We start from the raw sequence: 19,735 nt of genomic DNA on the forward strand, positions 1-19,735 counted from the left end.
GGCATCACCCGGTCGCAGTGGGACTGGGTAGGAGCTGGTGACCCCGGGCAGCCCCATGGGGAAGGACCCTCCATGGGCACAGCCACACTGAGATTGGGTTGCAACGCAGCCACCCAGCCAGCCCTCAAACCCGGTGTACAAGCCCATCCCATCCCATCCCAAACCCTGGGGCTTTTCCCACGCTCCTGGTTCAAGGGGCTCAAGCTCAGGCAAAGGCTCATTCCAACCGGATTTGGGCTGGAAATCACCGACCCACAGCAGGTCAGACCCGTTTCACTCACTCCAGCCGCAGCTTCACCTCAACCTCATCTCCACCAGCTCCTCCAGAGCAGGCTGATCAGTTAAAAAGCCCCCAAAATCAGCTTTTTTTACACCAAAACCAGGAGCAAAACCAGCCCAACACCTCCCTCCTCCAGCATTTTGCTGCTTAAAACAGCCCCTTCTAACTCCAAAGTTCTCTTTTATTTCATTTCATCCCCTCCCGGGCAGAAAACATCAAATGCCACAAACTTTCCCATGCCAAAAACACACTCACCCACAGCACCCAAGAGCCAACCCGCAGCAGAACCAATCCAAAGGAAGGAAAACTCCAGTACACTCACTTGCAAACCAACCCCGCCAGCGCCGTGCCAAGGGGGGGCCCATATAAATACAGTGCAATAAGTACATCTATCTTACAACAGCACAACTCAAAGTCGTACCTGGCTTCATGTCCAGGGGCTCATCCCGTGCTGCTTCCCAAGCCCCTCTCCATGGGGTTTAGTAGGGATTTTCCAGCCATGGAGTGGGAAACGGCTCAGAATGAGCCATCATGATTCCAAAGAACCAGTCTAAGTGGGGAGCGGTCCCAAACCATGAACACCCCCCCCCCCAGGCAGCCCATTCTGGACAGGGGTTTCTCTACCACCCTAACCCACCCCATCCACCCACAGTGGTGGGAGCTTATAGTGGGGAGCATCAACACTGGCACCCCATGGGACCTGGCTGCACCCTTCCCGCACCCCTGGAGGTGACAACCACAGCCTTGAGGTCACCACCACCGCAGGGCGAACCCACCCAGGGTGGCCACCATGAGCACCCCCTCACCACCCTCATCGCCCCAACCCACCCCATGCTGCCCAGCCGCCCCGCAGAGACCCCGCGCGCTCAGCGCACGAGTGACCAGAGCGGGACCAAGGCAACGGGGATGTCCCTGATGCTCAGTGCTTCAGCAGCTCCCCCAGGTCGTACGCCTCAAAGAGGTCACTGACGCCCTCACCCTCCAGCCCCCAGAGGTAATCGTCCTGCCCCAGGGGGGGCGAGAAGGTGACAAAGGGCCCCGAGTCCAGGCTGGAGGAGGCGCAGGGCAGCTGGTCCTCGGTTTGCTGCAGGAGGTGATGGGGTGAGCCCAGGAGCCCAGCTTCCACCTCCAGCAGCGAGCTGGGCCCCCCCGGCACACAGAGAGGCAGAGATGGGGGTGAGGAGGGGGTTCCTGTCCCCCCCCAGCTCTGAGAGATGGAGTTGGGGGGCGGTGGGGCTGGCCCAGGGCTGTTTGGCAGGGAAAGGGGGATGCTGTGATGCCATGGGGAGGCAGCAGTGGAGGGGATGCTGTGGTCCTTGGTGGGGCTCTCCTCCGGGATCTCCTCTGGGCAGAGGTACACCTCAATGGGGCTGGTGGTGCTCTTCAGGTGGAGCTGGAAGTTATCCTGGAGGGGCAGAGCAAGGCTCAGAAGGGCAGCCACATCTCACCCCACTGCCCCAACCTATGCAGGGGGTCCAGGCAGAGCGCTGCAACCCCTGAATGACCAGCCCAGGGTCAAACAGCCCCATGGAGACACCCCAAAACCACCCAGAGCCATGCTGGGCTGCACCCTTGGGATGCCCCAGATACACGGAGCTGTTGAAGCAAGTCCAGAGGAGCCCACGAGGATGCTCAGGGGCTGGAGCACCTCCCGTATGGAGACAGGCTGAGAAAGTTGGGGCTGTTCAGCCTGGAGAAGAGAAGCTGCGTGGGGACCTCAGAGCAGCTTCCAGTGTCTGAAGGGGGCCTATAGGGATGCTGGGGAGGGACTCTTCATCAGGGACTGTAGTGACAGGACAAGGGGTGATGGGTTCAGACTGAAACAGGGGAAGTTCAGGTTGGAGATAAGGAAGTTCCTTACTGGGAGGGTGCTGAGGCACTGGAATGGGTTGCCCAATGAAGCTATGGCTGCCCCATCCCTGGCAGTGTCAAGGCCAGGCTAGATGGAGCTTGGAGCAAGCTGCTCTAGTGGAAGGTGTCCCTGCCCGTGGCACTGGATGAGCTTTAAGATCCCTTCCAACCCAAACCATTCCATGATTCTACGGTTCTATGGTGCAGATACATTCACAGCCTGGCCCTGGCCCTGCTGCAATGGGGGGAACAGCTCCCAGCCCCACACTCACCTCACCGAAGTCCGGCACCTCCAGCTGTGTCTCCGGAGGAGCCTTCACGGCGATCACCGTCTGCTCCTGGAAGCTGCTGATGGCACGGAGGTCCTGGTAGGTGACATAGGCCAGCGTGGACAGGGATGGGCTATAGGAAAAGGACCGGCTGCAAGCGGGTGGCTCATCCCCTATCCCAGCAGCATCCTCCAAACACCCCCCACCAGCCCAGGGAAAGCCACCAGGAGGACAAGGAGCTCCTTCTCAGGTCCTCCCTGCCCTGTGCCCCCATCCAGCAAGGATATCTCTGGTTGGCTTCATTGTCTGTCAGCTGCCGGAGCTGCAGGTCGCAGTCCTGCAGGACCTGGTCCAGGCTCCTTTCCATCCTGGCCAGCTCTGCCAGCTCCCCCCGCAGCGCCTGCTGCTTCAACATCACCTCCGTGTCCTCAAAGATCCCCGTCCCCCTGCAGACAGAGACGGGCACCGAGTGACGGCGCATCCCAAACCACCTCCCCTGCGCCCTTTGTCCCCTCACATCCCGCGCCCGCCTCCACAGCATCGCCTACATCCACTGGATGTGGTTCTTGGACTTCTTGCGGATGAGCTGGATGCCCTCCAGCACGTTGGTGATGTCGTAGATGCGGCGCTTCTGCACCCCCAGCACCTCGGCCGCCCGGTTGAGGTCCACAACGCCATCGGGAGACTCGTGCAGGAGGCGGATGAACTTCTTGGTGAGCAGCCCCAAGGAGGTGTCGTAGCGCGTTTTCTCCCCGGGAGACTTGGGAGCTGCAGGGAAAGGAGGGGAAACCCCATTCGGGACAGGAAACGCTGCACAACCCAAACCTGGCAGAGAAATAACCCAGCCGTAGCCCCCCCGGGGAGCTCAGTGCCGGGGCAGCGACCTGGAGCGGCCCAAAGAGCACCTTGGATGGTGCTAAAGGGGATGCGGCAGCAGCTCTGACAGGTCCGTCCCCCTCCAGGCTCCCCTCTGCCCCATCTCCCCCAGCACCACTTACTCCTGGGGCTGGGGGCCTGTGCCAAGGTCCTGCCCTTCCCTTTGGGGGTGCGGAATCCGGGGCCCTCCAGGTCCAGCTTCCTCTTGGCCTGGAGCAGGAGAGAAAAGCCCGCACTGGGATGGAGCCAGGCACCCCCCGGACACCCCCGGGGGCATGGGTGAGCCCTGGGTGCCGCAGCCTGTGATGAAAGCATGGAGGGGAATGGGGCTGGAAGGGACCTCCGGAGGTGGGGGGAGTCCAATGGAGGTTCCTTGCAAGGGGCTGCAAAACCCATTGTGGGAAGGGCTCCCACAGCACCCAGCAGGGAGGGAGGGGATGGGGGGGGGTCCCGGTTCCCCCCATGGCAGCCACGGGGGATCTTCCCCTGCTCTCAGTTCCTGGCACAGCTCCTTAGGGACGTGCCCTGGGAACGGGGTAGCTCCAAGGCTGGATCCTTGCCCTCCCACCCTGGCAGATGGGGTGCGGGCTTTCCTCACACACCCTCCTTGTTCCCTTATTCCTGGCCATGGTTGGAAGCAGCTGGGGGCACCCAGCTGCTATGGGGTGCCCCACACATGTGCACTCAGCTGGAGGGGAAGTGGGGCATGGCAAGGGGGGGGGGTGTGAAATGGGACAGGGGGGGTATCTCACACACACACTGTCCCTTTGCCAGGGCTAAGCAGCAACTGGAAATCACCCCCAAGGCACCCCCAAAGCATCAACGGGGGCAAAGAGACCCAGGCAAAAGTGGGGGGGGGGGGTGTCACCAAACCACATGGAAACTCTCCCCCCCCCAGACCCGTAAGTATTAGCAGGGGGTTTGGGGCGCACACACAGCAACACAAAGCAGCTCCCCCAGCCCCATCCCATAGCCCCCCCCCCAGTACCTGCTCCCAGGCCGGGCTGTCCCACAGGGTCCCCCCCAGCACATCCCGCATGGTCCCAGTGCTGGCTCCGACTGTGGCTCCCTAGGGAGCGCACCCCAATGCGTGGGGAAGGGTTGGGCACCGGGGGGGGGCAGAGGCGCCGGGGGCTGTTTTCCGCCCCCTCCAGGGAGCCAGGTTGGGCTCAAGCTCCTGTGGGAATCTGGTCCCTCCCTCCCTCCCCGGGAGCCGGTTTTCCCCAGGGAATTCGCCTCCATCGCCAGCCCTGTGCCCTCCCCCCCCCGCACCCCAATGGTTAACACTGAGTGCATGGGAGCCACCTGCCCCCGACCAGACCCCGTGCATCTGCCAGAGCGATCTGGGATGGGGGCAGCAGCATCCTGCACCCCCCCCCTCCTGCTGGCACCCAAAACCTTCTCCACACCCCCACGTTCCCACCGCCAGTGGGGAAACTGAGGCACGGAAGCAACCACAGCAAATCCTGTTGTCCCCCAGCCACCTACACCCCCCCCCCCCCCAGGACCACAGCCACCAAAGGTGATTTCCCTTCCCTGTCGCACAGGAAGGGGGGGAAAGAGGACCCCAGATACATTGGGGCAGGGGGGAGCCTGGTGGGCTCAGTGGCTGGGGGGGATGCACAGCAAAGGACAATGGACAAGGGGGTCTCTCCTGTGTCCCAGCTGCCGGACCCCCCCCCCCCCAGCCGGATTAGGCACACGACAGCTGAGTGGGGCACAGCAAGGGGCTCCCAGCACCCTGCCAGGGCTCAGGATGATCCAGAGCAGATGGGGGGGAAGGACCAAGACCCCACCCTCCTTGTGCTGCTTCCCAGGATGGGGGGACCTCCCAGTATGATGCTGGGGGTGAGAAAAGGGGCTCAGACCCGGGTGAGGGAGGGGGTTGAAGGCAATGGGGATGGAGGGGGTGAAGCCGGGCCCCCCGCCAGCTCTGCCTGCCAACAGCCCTCAGTGCCGGGGGCCATACCCAGCCCCAGCATCAGAGCAGCCCTGTCCCTCCCAGGGGCTCCTGCTGCCAACAGCACCCGCTGCCTTCTCTGGGCTTGCCCAGGCCCTGCCTTTGTGCCAGCCCCTCCAGTGCCACCCCCTGTGCTGGAGGGGTGGGGAAGGAACCACAGCAGCACGCAGGGATGGGCACCCTGGGATCACGCCACCGTGCCAGGGATGCTGCTCATGACAAGGGGCCCCTGAATCAGATCTTCCCCGGTGCAGCCTTTGGAACGGATGAGAGCCAGCGGGGATAGGAGGATGCAGAACCCCCAGATTTGAGGGGTTTCAGCCCCATGGTGGGCAGGGGAGAGGGGATGAGCTCTGGTGCAGAGCCAGGGAGGAAGGCAGTACCCCCCACCCAGGTACCATTCCCCACTCCGAGATGCATCCAGTATCTCCATCCCCATCCCAGCATGGATGGTTGGAGACACTCTCTGGCAGAGAGGAGCTGGAGGCTGTCAAAGCCCCTCTGAGGGCAACACAACAGCCACCACCTTCACACCCATCCCAACCCTGCACCCCCAGGCCCCCCACTCCTGCCCAGGCAGGAACAACCTTGATGGAATCAAGGAGGGGATGGGATCATCATGGGTCACCCCAGCAGCACTCCAGCCCAGCACCCACAGGGTGCTCTTTGCTCAGCCCTGCCAGCTCACACTGAAACCACAGCGGACTCTGAACATCTTTATTCCAGCATGGAGGAGGCAGGGACATTGTTGGGTCCTTCACAGCGCTGAGCTCTCCAAGACCCCACAACCACTATAGAGACCCCATAACCCTTATAGGGACCCCATATGGCCATGGTAAATAGTGAGGATGGGGTTGGCACATGCTAAAATCTCTGCAGGGCACTCATTGTTCATGGGGGTGAACACATTGACCCGCTCTAGGACCCTCAAATCAGAGGGGAAATATACATGGGATGAAGAACAAGCCATCCCTGTTCCCCATGGCCAGACGCAGGGTGATGGGCTCCCTCCAGCCGGCCCAGCTCAGTTACCCAGCACAAATCCGGCAGGGAGATGGGAGCGGCAGCAATTACCCGGCTCGGGAATGGGGAGGAAACGCTGATTATAATGCTTGCCTCGGATCTGCACACAAAGGTTGTGTCATAAATGGGGTGTGGGGCTGGGAATGGGACAACAGCATCAGGAAATGGGATGGGGACACCACTTGAAAGGCAGTGAGGGGGATGCCCCCCAGGTGTCACATGAACCCCCCAGATCCCCATTCAGGGCACAGTTGTGGGCAGAACACCCAGTGCATCTCCTGGCTTGGTGATGGTGATGACGATGATGCGAAAGAGGCCCTTAGCCCAAAACCAGCTCCACAGGGATGCATGGAAATGGGATCCTGAGGTTTCAGGGTGCTTTTAGGGGAAGGGGCAGGTGTCTCCTTAACCAGCAGCGCAGGATGCAGCATCCCACATGGTTCAGATGTGAGATGCTGGACAAAGAGGACACTTGGACAAAGAGGCTGGAGAGGAGACAGGTGGCCCCAGAGCCCCCCCGGGACAGGACTTAACAGCAGCCCAACCAGCCCCAGCCATGGCATGAAGCGAGGAGCAAAGCCACCTCCTGTCCCCAGCCGTGGCCATGGCCCAGGGAAAAGGGGGAATCAATCCATGGATGAAGCCTTAGAACCCCCCTCAGCTGGAGGGAGCGGGGTCTGGGATCCCCCCCAGGACCTGGGAGAACAGAGGCTCACAGTGAGGGCTGGATGCGCGCCCGGGCTGGATGCAGTGGGTGGGAATTAAATGCCAGCTGCCAGCGGGGACCCTTCAGGAGGAGGGATGGGGTGGATGGGATGGGAAGGGGAGGGCGAAGCCACCCGTGCACCCCAATACCAGACGCTGGCCCGGTGCCCGACTTGTGCCTCAGTTTCCCTGTTTGGAGGCAGTGGGCTGGGTGACAGGGACACAGGCAGGCCCCTAGCCCATGCCAACCCACATTGCCCCTTGCTTCAAAGCCTCGGGGTGCCCCACGGATGATGAGGATTGCTTCAAACCCCCTTCTCCCCCCAAAAAACACAAAGGCATTGCAAGCCCTGCTGTAACCGCAGCAGGAACTGAGCTTGGGCGGTGGCGCTGAACCACCCCTTGTCCCCACCACGTCCCTGGGTCCCAGCCCCAAACCCCACGTCCCACCCTGGGGGTCACAGCCCCATAGAGCAGGAACGGTGCCTCTCACCCTAAGCTGGGAAGAGGTTCGCCAAGCCAGGAAGAGGAGGAAAAAGGCCTCCAAAGGGTGTAAAGCGGAAGCCGGGAGCCAGCTCCGCAGGCACACAGAGGCAAAGGGAAGTGGAGAAGCCTATGAGCCATTTCACTGCCCCTTCGGATTTCAAACCTCCCATCCCCAAAGCGACACCTCCAAGGGGCGCAGACCCGAATGGAAGCTTCAGGATTAGGAAGGGGATGGTGCTGTGCGCGCTGCGGTCACCCACCCCTGCACGGAGCCCCCCCAGCGCCCCCCTAAGCCGTGCCCGAGGAGGGGATGGGGTGCAGGCTCCTTACCTGCAGCCGTCCCGCTGAAGCCGAGCGGAGGGTCCTGAGCTGGGGGCTCTGGGGGGTGGCATAAAGAGCCCCCCCCCGAGGAGCGGGGCCGCTGACATGGGTGTAGAGCTGGGCGAAGCAGCCGGCGGGTAACGGGGGGGTGCGCAGGCTGGGCCCCCCCCGCCCGGAGGAGCCCATCACAGACATGACCTTCTTCGGGTGCTGCCGGTGCTGATGATGCGGAGGGGGGGGCAGGAGCATGGGGCCCCCCCTCCCCGCGGCGGGGGACACTCCCCTGGGGAGCCGCAGCATTCAAAGTCCTCCCGAGGAGCCTCCGCCCGGGGGAGGGATGGGGCAGGAGCACCCCCCGGTGGGGGGGGGGGCAAGGGGGGGGTCACCCCCTCATTTTGGGGAGGGAAGAACCCCGCGGGGAAGCGCCCAAAACCGGGCGGGAAAAAGCGGGTTTAGCCCCGAAAACCTCCCCTTGCGCTGGGCCCCGCCTCGGGCCGCTGCCCCCCCCTCCCCCCGCCGCGATCGCCCCGGTTTAGGGGCGGTTTTTTTTATTCTTTTTCTGTTTTTTCCGGTTTTTCGGGTTGGTTTTTTTTTTAAGCGCCAAACGGCGTCCCGCGAAATTCGGATTTCCCGCGGAAAACGCCGCGCGCTGATTGGCTGGCGGCAGTGACGCCCCGCCTCCCTCTCCCCCCCCCCCCCCCCCCCCCTTCCCCGCGGTGGGCAGCGGCGCCGGGAGGGGCCTTAAAGGGGCCGCGCTTCGCGGGGGGGGAGGGGGCTGTATGCAAAATTAGGGGCGTGGCCTATTGGGGACCACCTGCTCCTATTGATGGGGACGGCTGGAATGGGGGTCACTGGGATTGGGATCGGGACTGGGGCTCATTTATTATTAATTACCTATTAGAGCCCCCACCCCAAGCTGGGGGGCTCCCACACACACATTCCCATCTCCACCCCTTCCCAATGAGGCGGGGGGGCTGCATCTATCTGGGAGGTGAACGATATCGGGGTGCTCCAGCGTGAAGCTGTCAGCAATCCCCCTATTTGGGGGTGCAGGGACCTCAGAGGGGTGCCCCCAACCCACCAGCCCAGCCGCAGCCATCGTGTCCTTGGAGTGCATCAGGTTTCAGTGGCAAAGGGGAGGGAGGAAAAGAGGGCAAAGCGCCCCCAGTTGAGCCCACAGAGTGTTTTGGGGTGCAGCAGTGGCAGAAAGACGCAAGGCAATGGTGAATCCCCAGGACAGGGCAAGCCCAAGACTTACTGGGACCAGTAAAAGGCCACCAGAGCCACTGATGGACGAGCTGTAGTCAGTTCCTGCTGAGGACTCCCTCATTCCTCCCCATCAGGTGGTTGCCCTCCATCTGTTCTTTCCCCTTCAATGTTCTCTTTGGACAAGGCAGCTTCATGTCCGGGTCTGGGACTGGGGATGTTCAGGTGCAGAGATGGACTTCCATGCAAAGACAGACGGACGGACACTGTGGCCTCTGCGGTGGATGAGGATGGGCACCAGACCCCCACGTTCCCCCTCAGCTTGGGGGAGGACAGCAGGAGCCTCTGATCCAGGCCTCCCACCACGCAAGGGCTCTGAGGCAGAACAAAGAGCCTGGCAGCAGTGAAGGCAGCGCGCGGCTGGGCACCGCATCCCTGTGCCAGGAGCACATGTACTTGGCAACTCCATGCACCCAGACCTTCATCCTTCCCCCTGCAGGGAGAAGGCAATTGCTGCCTCCACTGCAGCTCACAAAGAACACCGTACCCAGCAGGGTGGAGAGATCAGTGCCAATGCTTTGGGTTGAAAAGGACCTTGGAGCTCACCCAGCTCCAAGCCCTGCCATGAGCAGGGACCCCTTCCACTGGAGCAGCTTGCTCCAAGCCCCTGTGTCCAACCTGGCCTTGAGCACTGCCAGGGATGGGGCAACCGCAGCTTCTCTGGGCACCCTGTGCCAGCGCCTCAGCACCCTCACAGGGAAGAGCTTCTGCCCAAGAGCCCATCTCAGTCTCTCCCAAAGGATTAACAGCCATGTGGCTGCATCCCCTCATCCACCGCTTGTATGTAAGGATCAATCCTTGCCATCAAACAAGCCAAGCCCAGAGTCCAGCACTGTTGCAGATGGAAATCCTGGCCTTCAAAATGCAGATCTCTGGTATGACCAACTTCAAACTGCTGGAAAACCTTCACTTCCAGTCTCCTCCACTTCACCCATTGATGGTTTTTGGCACCAAGATCTTCATGGAGACAGAGATGGGGATGTTGGCATCTTCCCCACACTGCGAAGGATGCTCAGCATCCCCCAACTCTCAGCACTGGGGCTACACAGCATGAGCAGGGCCTGGCCAAGCTCCTCAACATCGGTGCTGGGTGCTCGAAACGCTCCTCCAGCATCCCCAAGCCTGCAGCGAGGTGGGAAAGAACCTTCCCCTACGAGAAACCTGGAGAGGGGCTTTGGACAAGGGCCTGTAACGACAGGGCAAGGGGAATGGCTTGAACCTGCCCGAGGGGAGGCTGAGATGGGATTTCAGGAGGTGCTGGAATCAGCCTTGCGGCACAGAGCAGGTCCGGCCTGAGCAGGGCTCTTCCTTCTCTGCCCTGCAGGCGGCAGCAGCGAGCCGCGGCTGCGGGTCCCGCTCCCCTCCGCCCCCCCACCCCGGCCCGGGCATTCCAGGCCCTGCGCACGGGAGTCGATGCGATGCAGGGGCAGTGGGAGGTAGAGATGCGGGGATGGAGGGGCACGGGGAAGGAGGGACAGGGAGATGGAGGAGGGAGAATGGGACAGAGGGATGGAGGGACACAAGGACGGAGGAATGGAGCGTGGATGCGTGTTCTTGTTGGCTGGACTGGTGGGTGCATGTGCGTGCGTGTGTACACGTGTGTGTATGCACGTGGATGAGTGTCCCTGTTGGCTGGGTCGGGGTGTGCATGTGTGTGTAAGCATGTGTATGTGTGTGTGCACGTGTACACGTGTGTGTGTATGCACGTGGATGCGTGTCCCTGTTGGCTGGGTCGGGGTGTGCATGTGTGTGTAAGCATGTGTATGTGTGTGTGCACATGTACACGTGTGTGTGCATGCGTGTGGATGCGTGTCCCTGCTGGCTGGGTCAAAGTGTGCACGTGTGTGTAAGCATGTGTATGTGCATGTGCATAAACGTGTGTGTGTGCATGCATGCGCATGCAGGTCCACGTTGGCTGGGCTTGGGTGTGCATATGTGTGCGTGCATGCATGTGTGGATGCATGTGCGTGTACATGCATATGCATGAGTGTCTATGCATGTGTGCACATGTGCGTGCGTGTGCTCCTGCTGCAAGGCACACATGTACTGCAGCCCATGTGCATGTTGCCATGCTTTGGAGGAGCACATGTGCCGCTGCCGCCCTGTTGCGGGTGCACATGTGCCTGCCAGAGCACGCTCGTGTGTCCAAGCGTGCGTGTCCAAGTGCATGCGTGCACACGCAAAACGCGTGTGTGCGAGCACAGCCACGCGTGCCCGCGCACAAGCGCATCCGTGCGCGCCCGATCCCACGCGTGTGCGAGCGCCGCATCCGCCGCGGCTGGCGGGGAGCCGGGAGCTGGGACCGGGGGGGCCGGGCTTGGCCGGGGCCGGCAGCGGGAGCAGGAGCAGGAGCAGGAGCAGGAGGAGGAGGAGGAGGAGGAGGGAAGTGCGGCTCAGACAGCGCGGCGCCAGCAAACACCTGCAAACAGCTCCGGGCACACAATGGCAAATACAGGTGGGGAACCGCGGCCGATTGCATCAGACTCAGCCTCTTGCCAAGAGGCGATTGAAGCCGGCCCGGCCCGGCCACCGGCACCGCGGCTGGGGCACGACCGGCCTTCACCCCCCCCCGGGTTAGTTACTGCGCTCCTCATCCTCCCTTTGGCACCCGTGCGATGGAGCTGGGATGAGCAACGCTCAGATATGGGGGGAAGCGGGAGTGTTTCTTGCGCTACATCTGCCCCGCAAAGTGACCCCCAGGCCCGGCAGGGCAGCAGCACCCACTTTTAGTTGTGGGGTTTTTCCTTTTTATGTCGTTCGGGATTTATTTCGTTTAAATTAAGGGCTCCCAAGGAAAGCATCAGTGTTATGTCACTGGGAGCAGGCTGCGGGTCCAGGCAAGGCTTGTGCTCCCCCTCCCACCCCACCGTTATCCAGGGGGCCAAGCAAGGTTTGTGCCCTCCCCAGGGGTTGGGAATGGTCTGGCCGCTGTTGCAGGCAAGGCACAGGGATCCATCCACCCGGGAGGCTTCCTCAAGACAACCCCCATGGAGACAGGACCCCCATCCCTGCAGCTGCAGTGGCTTGTCCGACTTCTCCCAGTAACCCCAGCCTCAAACTGGGCTGATCAGATGCTCCCATGGGTACAGGATCTCCACCAGCATCACCCCAGTCAGGGGACCCATCCTGAACTGGGGTGCTCACACTGCAGAGAGCCCCATTTTGCAGCTACTGAGACCAAGCTCCATCCCCTGTCTCCTTCCTGGGGGGCTTTTCCCACCCATCCCAATGAAATCTCTTTGGTCCATCAGCACTGGGGACCACGACACAGGGGTCAGCACGGGGGACCCTCATCCCTGCCCCCACCCTTGGCTTCTCCTCCCAAGCTAAAAGCCAATGGAGATGGCAAAAACTTGGGTTTAGCCATTAGGCAACAGAGCTCAGTTCCCAGAAGTGGTGGTTTCCAGTTCCTGCTGGGCCAGGAATAGCCCATCCCACCCCATCCATGGGTGCCAAGGGATAACCTGCCCTTGGGGAGGCAGGGATGTTCTCAGGGGTTTAAGGTCCCATTGGTGCTTTCCAGAAGCCCCCCACACTGCTTTTCTGCATAGGAATGCCCACAAAGGGTGCTTGGTGGGTGCTGGCTATCATGGGGATAGAGGCTGAAGGTTTGCATCACCCCTTACCCCCAGCACCCCTCCTGCCTCCTTCCTCCTCCTCCCACCCTGCAGCCCCAGCTCACCTGGATGCTGCAGCACATCCCGATGCCATGGGTGAGGACCCACAGCAGCAAACCCAGAGCTCAGCAGAAAAGATAAAGATGGTGCTACAGGTGTGGGGAATGTAACTTAACCCCAGCACCTTCCCTGTGGAGCAGGATCCGGCCCAGCTGTGCTGCAGCCCAGCCGGCCACTGGTCACATCTGCTCCAGAGCCAAAGGGAAAACACAGCAGGAATCCTAGGGGAGGGAAAGGCATTCCTGTTCCCAACACCCCTTCCCTGGGGTGCTGCTCCCCCTTAGGCACCCGGGGGGAGGGGTTCTGGATCTGGATGCCACCCAGGTCATGGCAAGGCTTAAAGCAACCCTGAGGAGAGCCCAGAAACCCTCAGCTCAAATCCAGCCCTTTTTTAAACGGGAAAGAACGGGAAGCCCTTGGAAAAAGCATCTTCCCCCCCTCCCCTGTTTGCAGCTACACCTCCAGATGGTCCCCGGGGCTCAGCAGCTTCACTTCTTCCCTATCAGATAAGCAGGAGCAGCACCCAAAATAGCTGGCAGCCAGCTCGGGCCGGGAGAGAGCAGCCTAGGGTTAATTCCTCCCATACCTGAGCTGACATTTCAAAGCTATTCCATAATGAAGAAGATTCCTATTGTAACCCTAGAAGTTAGGGAAGGTTGGGGGGGGGGTGTCCCACCCCCCAAGCCCAGAAACACGCATCCAAAACGCTTTTATTCTGTCAAAAACGGTAACTTTTATAAAAAGTCCGATAAAGGCAAATACAAGGCACGTCCGCAGAAACTCACCTTCCTGCACAAAAGGTACAAAAACGTTATACTCTAGTATAGAGCTCCACAATACACGAGGCCACGGCCCCAAAGAGTTGGGTTCATACTCAAGGATGTGCCCCCCCTCCCCGCATTCCTCCCCCTCCCCATCCCATTAAACACCTTTTTATATAAAGGACTCGTTGCTATCATCCAAAAATATACAGACAACCGCTTCTTCATCAGTCTATTAAAGTAGCTCGCTTTGGGGTCCGAGGGTCCTGCTTGAAGCCGGGATGCTGCGCTGGTGGTGGAGAGAAGGGGGGGCCGGGCCCAGGCGCTCCCCCCGGGGCCGGTAGGGCGCAGACAGCCTGGCGCCACGGAGGAAGCTGCTATTTACCTCCGGCTGATAAGGAACCAGGAACCGCCGCTCGCTGCTGTTTGCTGGTTGGCACCGGGGGGAGAGAAGAAAAAGGAGGGGGGGAACACAACAGGCAATTTAAACGTCGCATTCGCGGTGTGCGAAGTGGGGTTTGGGGGGGGTCGGGGGGCCGCGTTGCATCGCTATTGAGGGGAATCCATAGGGATGCTGAAGGGGGGTTTGGGATGCAGCGGGGGGGTCACTCACCTGCCGGAGGAGCCGTTAGTGACACAAACTCCTCTCGTCTTTGGAGCAGAGTTCGGAAGCGAGCTCGGCCGCCTGCGGAGAGCGGGGGAAGGCTCAGAGTGCGGTACCCACGCGTCCCCCTGTTCCCACCGCATCCATTCCCTTTTCTTCCCCCCATGCCATCCCGGAGCATCCCTTACCTTCAAGGAGAGCAGGGTGGCCTCAGAAGAGGGGTCTCGGCTCTTGCCCCCCTCCTCCAGCACGATCTGGAGATCGAAGATGTAGTCGATGACATGCTGGAGGATCTCCACCTGGCTCACCTTGCTGCCCTGCGGGATTCCCGGCACCAGCTCCCGCAGCTTGGAATAACAATCGTTCATATCGTACAGCAAGCTCATGGGCTCCTCCAGGGCCGGGCTCTTGTTGCTGTTCCCCCGGGCGATGGCCAAGCTCTGCTCCGAGAGGCAGCAAACGGCTTCGTAGCAGCTCCGGACGGACCGCACCGGGCTGATGGCTTTCATGGTGCGGGAGAAGCAGGAGGATGGAGAAGGGGCCGGGGGATGCTGAAGCTGGAGGGGCTCGGCTGGGACCTCCAGGCACCGGCACCTCGAAACACTGGACCGCTAAAGCTTGGGATAACGGAGCCTGGGGACCCGCACTGGGGAGGGGGCAGCCCCACGCCGCCTGTTATATAGGCGGCCTATATGGTCCCGCCCCCTCTATGTAAATGACCCCAAACCACACCCCTTATATGCAAATGACTCGTGAAACCCCACCTTTACATCGCAATGAAGCCTCAGACACCCCCCCCCCCTTCCAAAATGACCCTCATGAGGGGGACACGCACACGCGACCGCGCGGGTCTCACACACACAGCCGGCACTCTCCCCGTGGGGGCATTGCCCCCCTAAACGCTTTGGATACCCCAATCCCCCCAACCCCCCCACCGCAGTGAATCCCCCCCCGTTTTTAGGCAGGACCATTGGGGGGTTCCCTCCCTCCTTTCCTTTCCCTAAACGAAGAGGTTTGACCGGGCTATATTGTAGGGAAATTAGTGCCGCCCTGTTCCTCAATCCGCTTCTCATCTGACCTCCAGACTTCCTGGCGTCAGGAATTATCTTGTGACCAGCAGAAAAAAATTAATTGCGGTAAAACGGAGGTTACGATGGAGAAACCAGATTTAGGTCAGCGACTGCGAGAGGCCTGCAGGGGTTTGGGGCTGGGTGGTTGGAAAAGGGGGGGGGGGGGAAGAGATTTATAGGCCAGGGGGTGCTTTTAGTCCAAGAGATGGAGGGGGGATGAAGGCGAACACCCCCCCTCTGAACGCTGCCCCACACTGGAGCAATACGGGGTGGCCAGTACCCAATGGGGCACATGGAGTGGTCCCGGGGGGGGTGACACCCAGCTGGGGAATCCAAGTGGGTTGATTATGGGGGGATGTTCCACTCGGGGGGTCCCGGTAATGGGGTAACGGGGGGTGCGGGGGGGGGGGTGACACCGAATCGCACCTTCCCACTGCAGTGATTTATCCCACGTCTGCCCCACATCCCAGTTTGGGGGTGCTGGGAGGGGGTGGGGGTGGTTGGTTCCCTCCTTTGCAACCCCCCCCCCCCCCCCGCTTCCCCCCGTGCCTCCCCCAGGCAGCATCCAGTAAAGATCCAGGAGTGAAAAGTTAATGGGTTGAAATGGATTAAAAGTAGGGGAAAAAAAAAAGAAAAATGAAAAAAAAATTGAAAAAATATTAAATTTTAGATTAAATAAAAAAATACCCACAAAACATTTAAAAATTATCCCCCCCCCCCCAAAAAAAAACCTCGGTTAAAGGCGCCCCCCCCCCAAGCACCAGCCTCCAGCCGCCTCCCTCATTCCCATGTCCCCCCCACTCCCCCAGCCCCCCATTTCCCATGGGAAGCAGGGGGGAGGGGGGGGCTGTTGGGGGTGCTTTTGTTTGCCGGGGGGTTTTGTTGGCGGCGGTTCCCACAGGCCCCTATGGGGGGGGGACACGGGGGGGGGCCCCGCTGCCTTTGCCCAGCTGTGGCCCGGGCCCTCCAGCTGTGTTGATCTAACTCCCGGCCCCAGACAGCCTGGCGCCAGCGCTGCGCACGTCATGCATTCACACAGCGCTGCGTGGCCAAGGCAACCTTCCTCCCCCCCCTCCTCCTCTTCATCATCATCATCATCACCCCCCCCCCCATGCACGGCCTCGCCGCCCCATAGACCCCGCTTCCAGAGCCGGGGGTGTCCGGTGCGGTAGCGGGGTCCCCCCGGTGTGCTGCGGGACGGAGTTATCCGCGCATCGCCCCCAGTTGTGGGTCCCATCCCCACGCTTTTGGGGCGCAGCCCCGCCGCTGGTGCCGGGTTTGGGGTGTCCTGGGAATGGGGGGAGCGGGTTTCTTGGCACGGGGGAGGGGAAAGGGGGGGGGGGAAGGGAGCGGGAATGCCGTGGAGCGCGGAGATTTCACAGCGAGCAGGGCCCGCACTGGGTTTTGTATTGGAACTCAGCGCTCAGACGGGGCAGGGGAGGGGCAGGAGCTGGGGGGCACCCCCAAACCCCTGCAAAGCCTCCCCATAACCTCCCATGGAGGGGTGACCGTGCCCCGCCCCCCCCCCCCCTTACAGCTCCCCACAACCTTTTCCCTTTTCCCGTTAATTTGCCCACCTGTGGAGATCCCCATGGATCGGGAACGCGGGGGGGGGCAGAAGCAGTTCCCCCCCCCCCCCCCTTCCCTTAGGGCTTGGGTTTGGTTTGATGGATGGGTTTGTTCCCTTCAATAAGCCGGTTCAGGTGGCAGGATGTGAAGGACGGGGTGGGAAGAGCCGGAGTCAGCCTTGGCTGCTATGGGGCAGGGAGGGCGAGCGTGGGGGTCCCGGGGGGGGGACAGAGCGTTTGGGGGCCGGGGGGGGGGGGGAAGCCGGAGGTTTGGAAGTGTTGGACGGGAGAAGGGAGGAATAGAGACAAAGGGAAAGGCTCTGCCTCAGGGATCATCTGGATCCGCTGCCGGGACAGAAATCCCTCCCTCCCCGGGATCTCCGGAGCCCCTCGGGATCCTTTGGAAGCCGGGAGACCCGGGTGGCTCGGATCTACGGGGCGACCGCTTTAAGTCATTGAGCTTGGGAGATGCCTGAAGCCAAGCAAGCAGCCCGGGCACTGGCACGGGACGGGGTGGGATGGGATGGCGGGGATCCAAGGGAGTTTTGGTGCTGGACGGATGCGCGAAGGGAAAAAGGGATTCTGGCTTCCTAAACCAGCCTGGGGGACTCCTACCCATCTCGTCCCCAGGGCCGTATCCATGCGGGGAGCTTCGGTAACTGTGGCAGATCCCACATTGGGTGTTGCTTTGGGATAAACGGGAGCTGCCGTGGCTGTATATGAGCAACGCGATGCTGACAGCCCCGTGCCTGTTTACCCCTTCACCCACCACAGGGACATAGCACAAGAGCCAGGCCATGAATGGGGCTGGATGTGCATGGAATGGGGGGAAAACTATGGAAAACCAAGGAGCATCATGGCTGGGAGCAAGCACCCATAAAGGGGCAGTGAGTCGTGTCCCTGCGTCCTCCCTGCCCCACGCCCTGTCACTAGGAGACGGGATCCATCCCTTGGGAATGTGGAGCTGTTTGTGCAGGGGATTAGCCCTGGGGACACCCCTCGGCCCCTGTGCCCGAGGCAGGGATGGAGCATCCCACCCCGCAGAGCCGGGATACCCAGAGCATCCCCCCCGGCTGGTACCCGGCCACGGGCGGGGGGAGGCGGCAGCGACATTCCCAGCACCAGGAATCCCTGCAGCTGTTTCCTGCCGCCCTATCTCAGGGGCACATCTGGGGGAGCCGGGAGCAGCCGCTCCCCCTTCCCGGTGCTTCCTCCCCCTGCTCCCATTGCCGTTCTCACGGCCCCCCCATATCCCTGGGAAGGGGCTTATCCCCCCTCCCTGACCCTTACGGCCACCCCCAGTGATGGGGGGGGGTCTGGAGCATCACACCCCTGTTACCCAAATGAGGCCATGGGGTGAGACCGTTGTGCCACAAAGCCCCCCCCATACCCCTAAAGGCCGTGGGGGGGGGGGGGGGTGGTGTCCATGAGGATGGGTGCACCCATAGTTTGGGTGCTTTACCCCCTCTCCCTACCATTGCTCCCATCCCTGATGAAGGAGGGTGAGGATGGGGCTGGGGGGGTGCGGAAGCTGCAGGTGTGGGGACATGGGGTGACTCAGAGGGTGACAAGCAAAGCACCTCCCACCATATCCTGCCGGTGGGGGGGACCAGGGGCACCCAGACCCACATCACCTTCACCCCCCCTGCCCCATAGATGTGGGTGCTGCAGCTCTGGTGTGGTGCAGAGAAGGGAAACTGAGGCACAAGGGAAAGGGGTTGATGTTCCCTCCCCCAAATCCCTCCCCTTTCAAACACTACCCCCCCCCCCCCAATCCCTGCCCCACTGCAGGATGTGGCTTTGCCTCGGTGCACGCAGAGGCCGTTACAACTCATCACAGCCACCGCCCTGCGCTGCCCACAGCATCCCCAACACAAGCCCTTGGTACCATCCACCCCCAGCATGGATGCAGAGCTGCATCCCACAGCATCTCGTGGAACATCATCCCCCCCCCCCCGCCCCGGAAAAACATGAGGGGTGAGGATGCTTTACCTCAGCCCCATTGGCCCCCAGTAATGCAGCTGTTTGTGAGTAAGGGGAAAGGCAGAGCGAGCAGCTTGAGAGCTGTTTCCACTCCCATCTGCACTGGTACAATCTGGGTTTCCTGTCGTGGGTTTGGTGCTTTTCAAACCTGAAGTGGTGTTTCCTTTGCTCTGCAGGTCCCTCTCCCTGGATAGGGAGTGCCTGAGCATCCCCCTCCCCAGCCTGCCTGCTTGGGATGGCATCCAAGCATCCCCACGGGCAACCCCGCTGGCAGTGCTCAGCCCCAGTAGACATCAGAGAATCCAACATCACCCTCCCCTGAACCCCAGGGAGGGGAATATAATCCATGGATGAGGCTCATCACCCCAAGCACATCTCCATTGGCTTTCTCCATCCTTTGCCCCAGCTCTTGCTCCGTCCCTTGACTCCAGCAGCTGGGATTTAGATCTGTATAGAAAAGCTTTGGAACCCCCATCCCATCCCACCCCATCCATCTCCCTCCATGGACCCCACTGTGTGTGCCCATGACCTCTTCTCACTGGATGAGGAGGAGGATGCTGCGTGTGCTGCCGAAGGCCGGCGCCCCTTTTCCCCGCAGCACATGGATGTGTATGTATGTGCGCCAGATGGCTCCGTACATGTGCACATGTGTATGTATGAGCTGCATGCCCCTCTGCACACATGGACGTGTACGTATGTACATGTATGTACGCACAGGCCGTACGCAAGTACCGTAAGTACCGCAAGTACCGCATACGGGCGCGCTGCCTGACTCGCTGCTGCCCCCTGGCGGTTGGGAGCGGGGTCGGAGAGGCATTGCCCCCTGGCGGGAGAGCGCGGCACTGCAGCCGTCACCGGAGACCCCGGACCCCGCGGACCCCTCCAGACCCGCAGGATCCCCCACCGCGCTCCCGAGCATCACCTCCCCTTCCTCCTCTGCCCACGGAGCCTTCCAGGCCCTCCTGGCACCGCAGGCACCACTCACGTCCAGGAGCTGCCTTCAGAGGTGATGGGGTGGGAAGGGGGAACACAGAG

General features: G+C 61.4%; 2 protein-coding genes across 3 annotated transcripts; both read right to left on the bottom strand.

Annotated features, from left to right (window-relative positions):
- Nucleotides 1-440: 440 nt before the first annotated feature.
- On the bottom strand, nucleotides 441-8,264 carry E2F2 (E2F transcription factor 2). Of its 2 annotated transcripts, XM_065697502.1 has the most exons (6): nucleotides 7,781-8,264; nucleotides 3,399-3,486; nucleotides 2,949-3,168; nucleotides 2,688-2,846; nucleotides 2,404-2,518; nucleotides 441-1,685 (listed from the first exon to the last, which is right to left on the bottom strand). In XM_065697502.1, exons 1-6 carry the CDS (start codon nucleotides 8,069-8,071, stop codon nucleotides 1,200-1,202), a joined length of 1,359 nt encoding a protein of 452 aa, XP_065553574.1. In that variant the 5' UTR covers nucleotides 8,072-8,264; the 3' UTR covers nucleotides 441-1,199. The 2 variants fall into 2 exon arrangements, with proteins under 2 accessions (XP_065553574.1, XP_065553575.1); XM_065697503.1 differs by lacking the exon at nucleotides 2,688-2,846 and having other exon boundaries at nucleotides 2,404-2,533.
- A 5,158-nt stretch (nucleotides 8,265-13,422) lies between these two features.
- Nucleotides 13,423-14,745, bottom strand: ID3 (inhibitor of DNA binding 3). The gene is made up of 3 exons (XM_065697533.1): nucleotides 14,268-14,745; nucleotides 14,089-14,160; nucleotides 13,423-13,904 (listed from the first exon to the last, which is right to left on the bottom strand). Exons 1-2 carry the CDS (start codon nucleotides 14,586-14,588, stop codon nucleotides 14,104-14,106), a joined length of 378 nt encoding a protein of 125 aa, XP_065553605.1. The 5' UTR covers nucleotides 14,589-14,745; the 3' UTR covers nucleotides 13,423-13,904; nucleotides 14,089-14,103.
- Between the last annotated feature and the right edge of the window lie 4,990 nt (nucleotides 14,746-19,735).

The sequence above is a fragment of the Lathamus discolor genome, chromosome 18 (genome assembly GCF_037157495.1).
Source record: "Lathamus discolor isolate bLatDis1 chromosome 18, bLatDis1.hap1, whole genome shotgun sequence".
Classification (NCBI taxonomy): domain Eukaryota; kingdom Metazoa; phylum Chordata; class Aves; order Psittaciformes; family Psittacidae; genus Lathamus; species Lathamus discolor.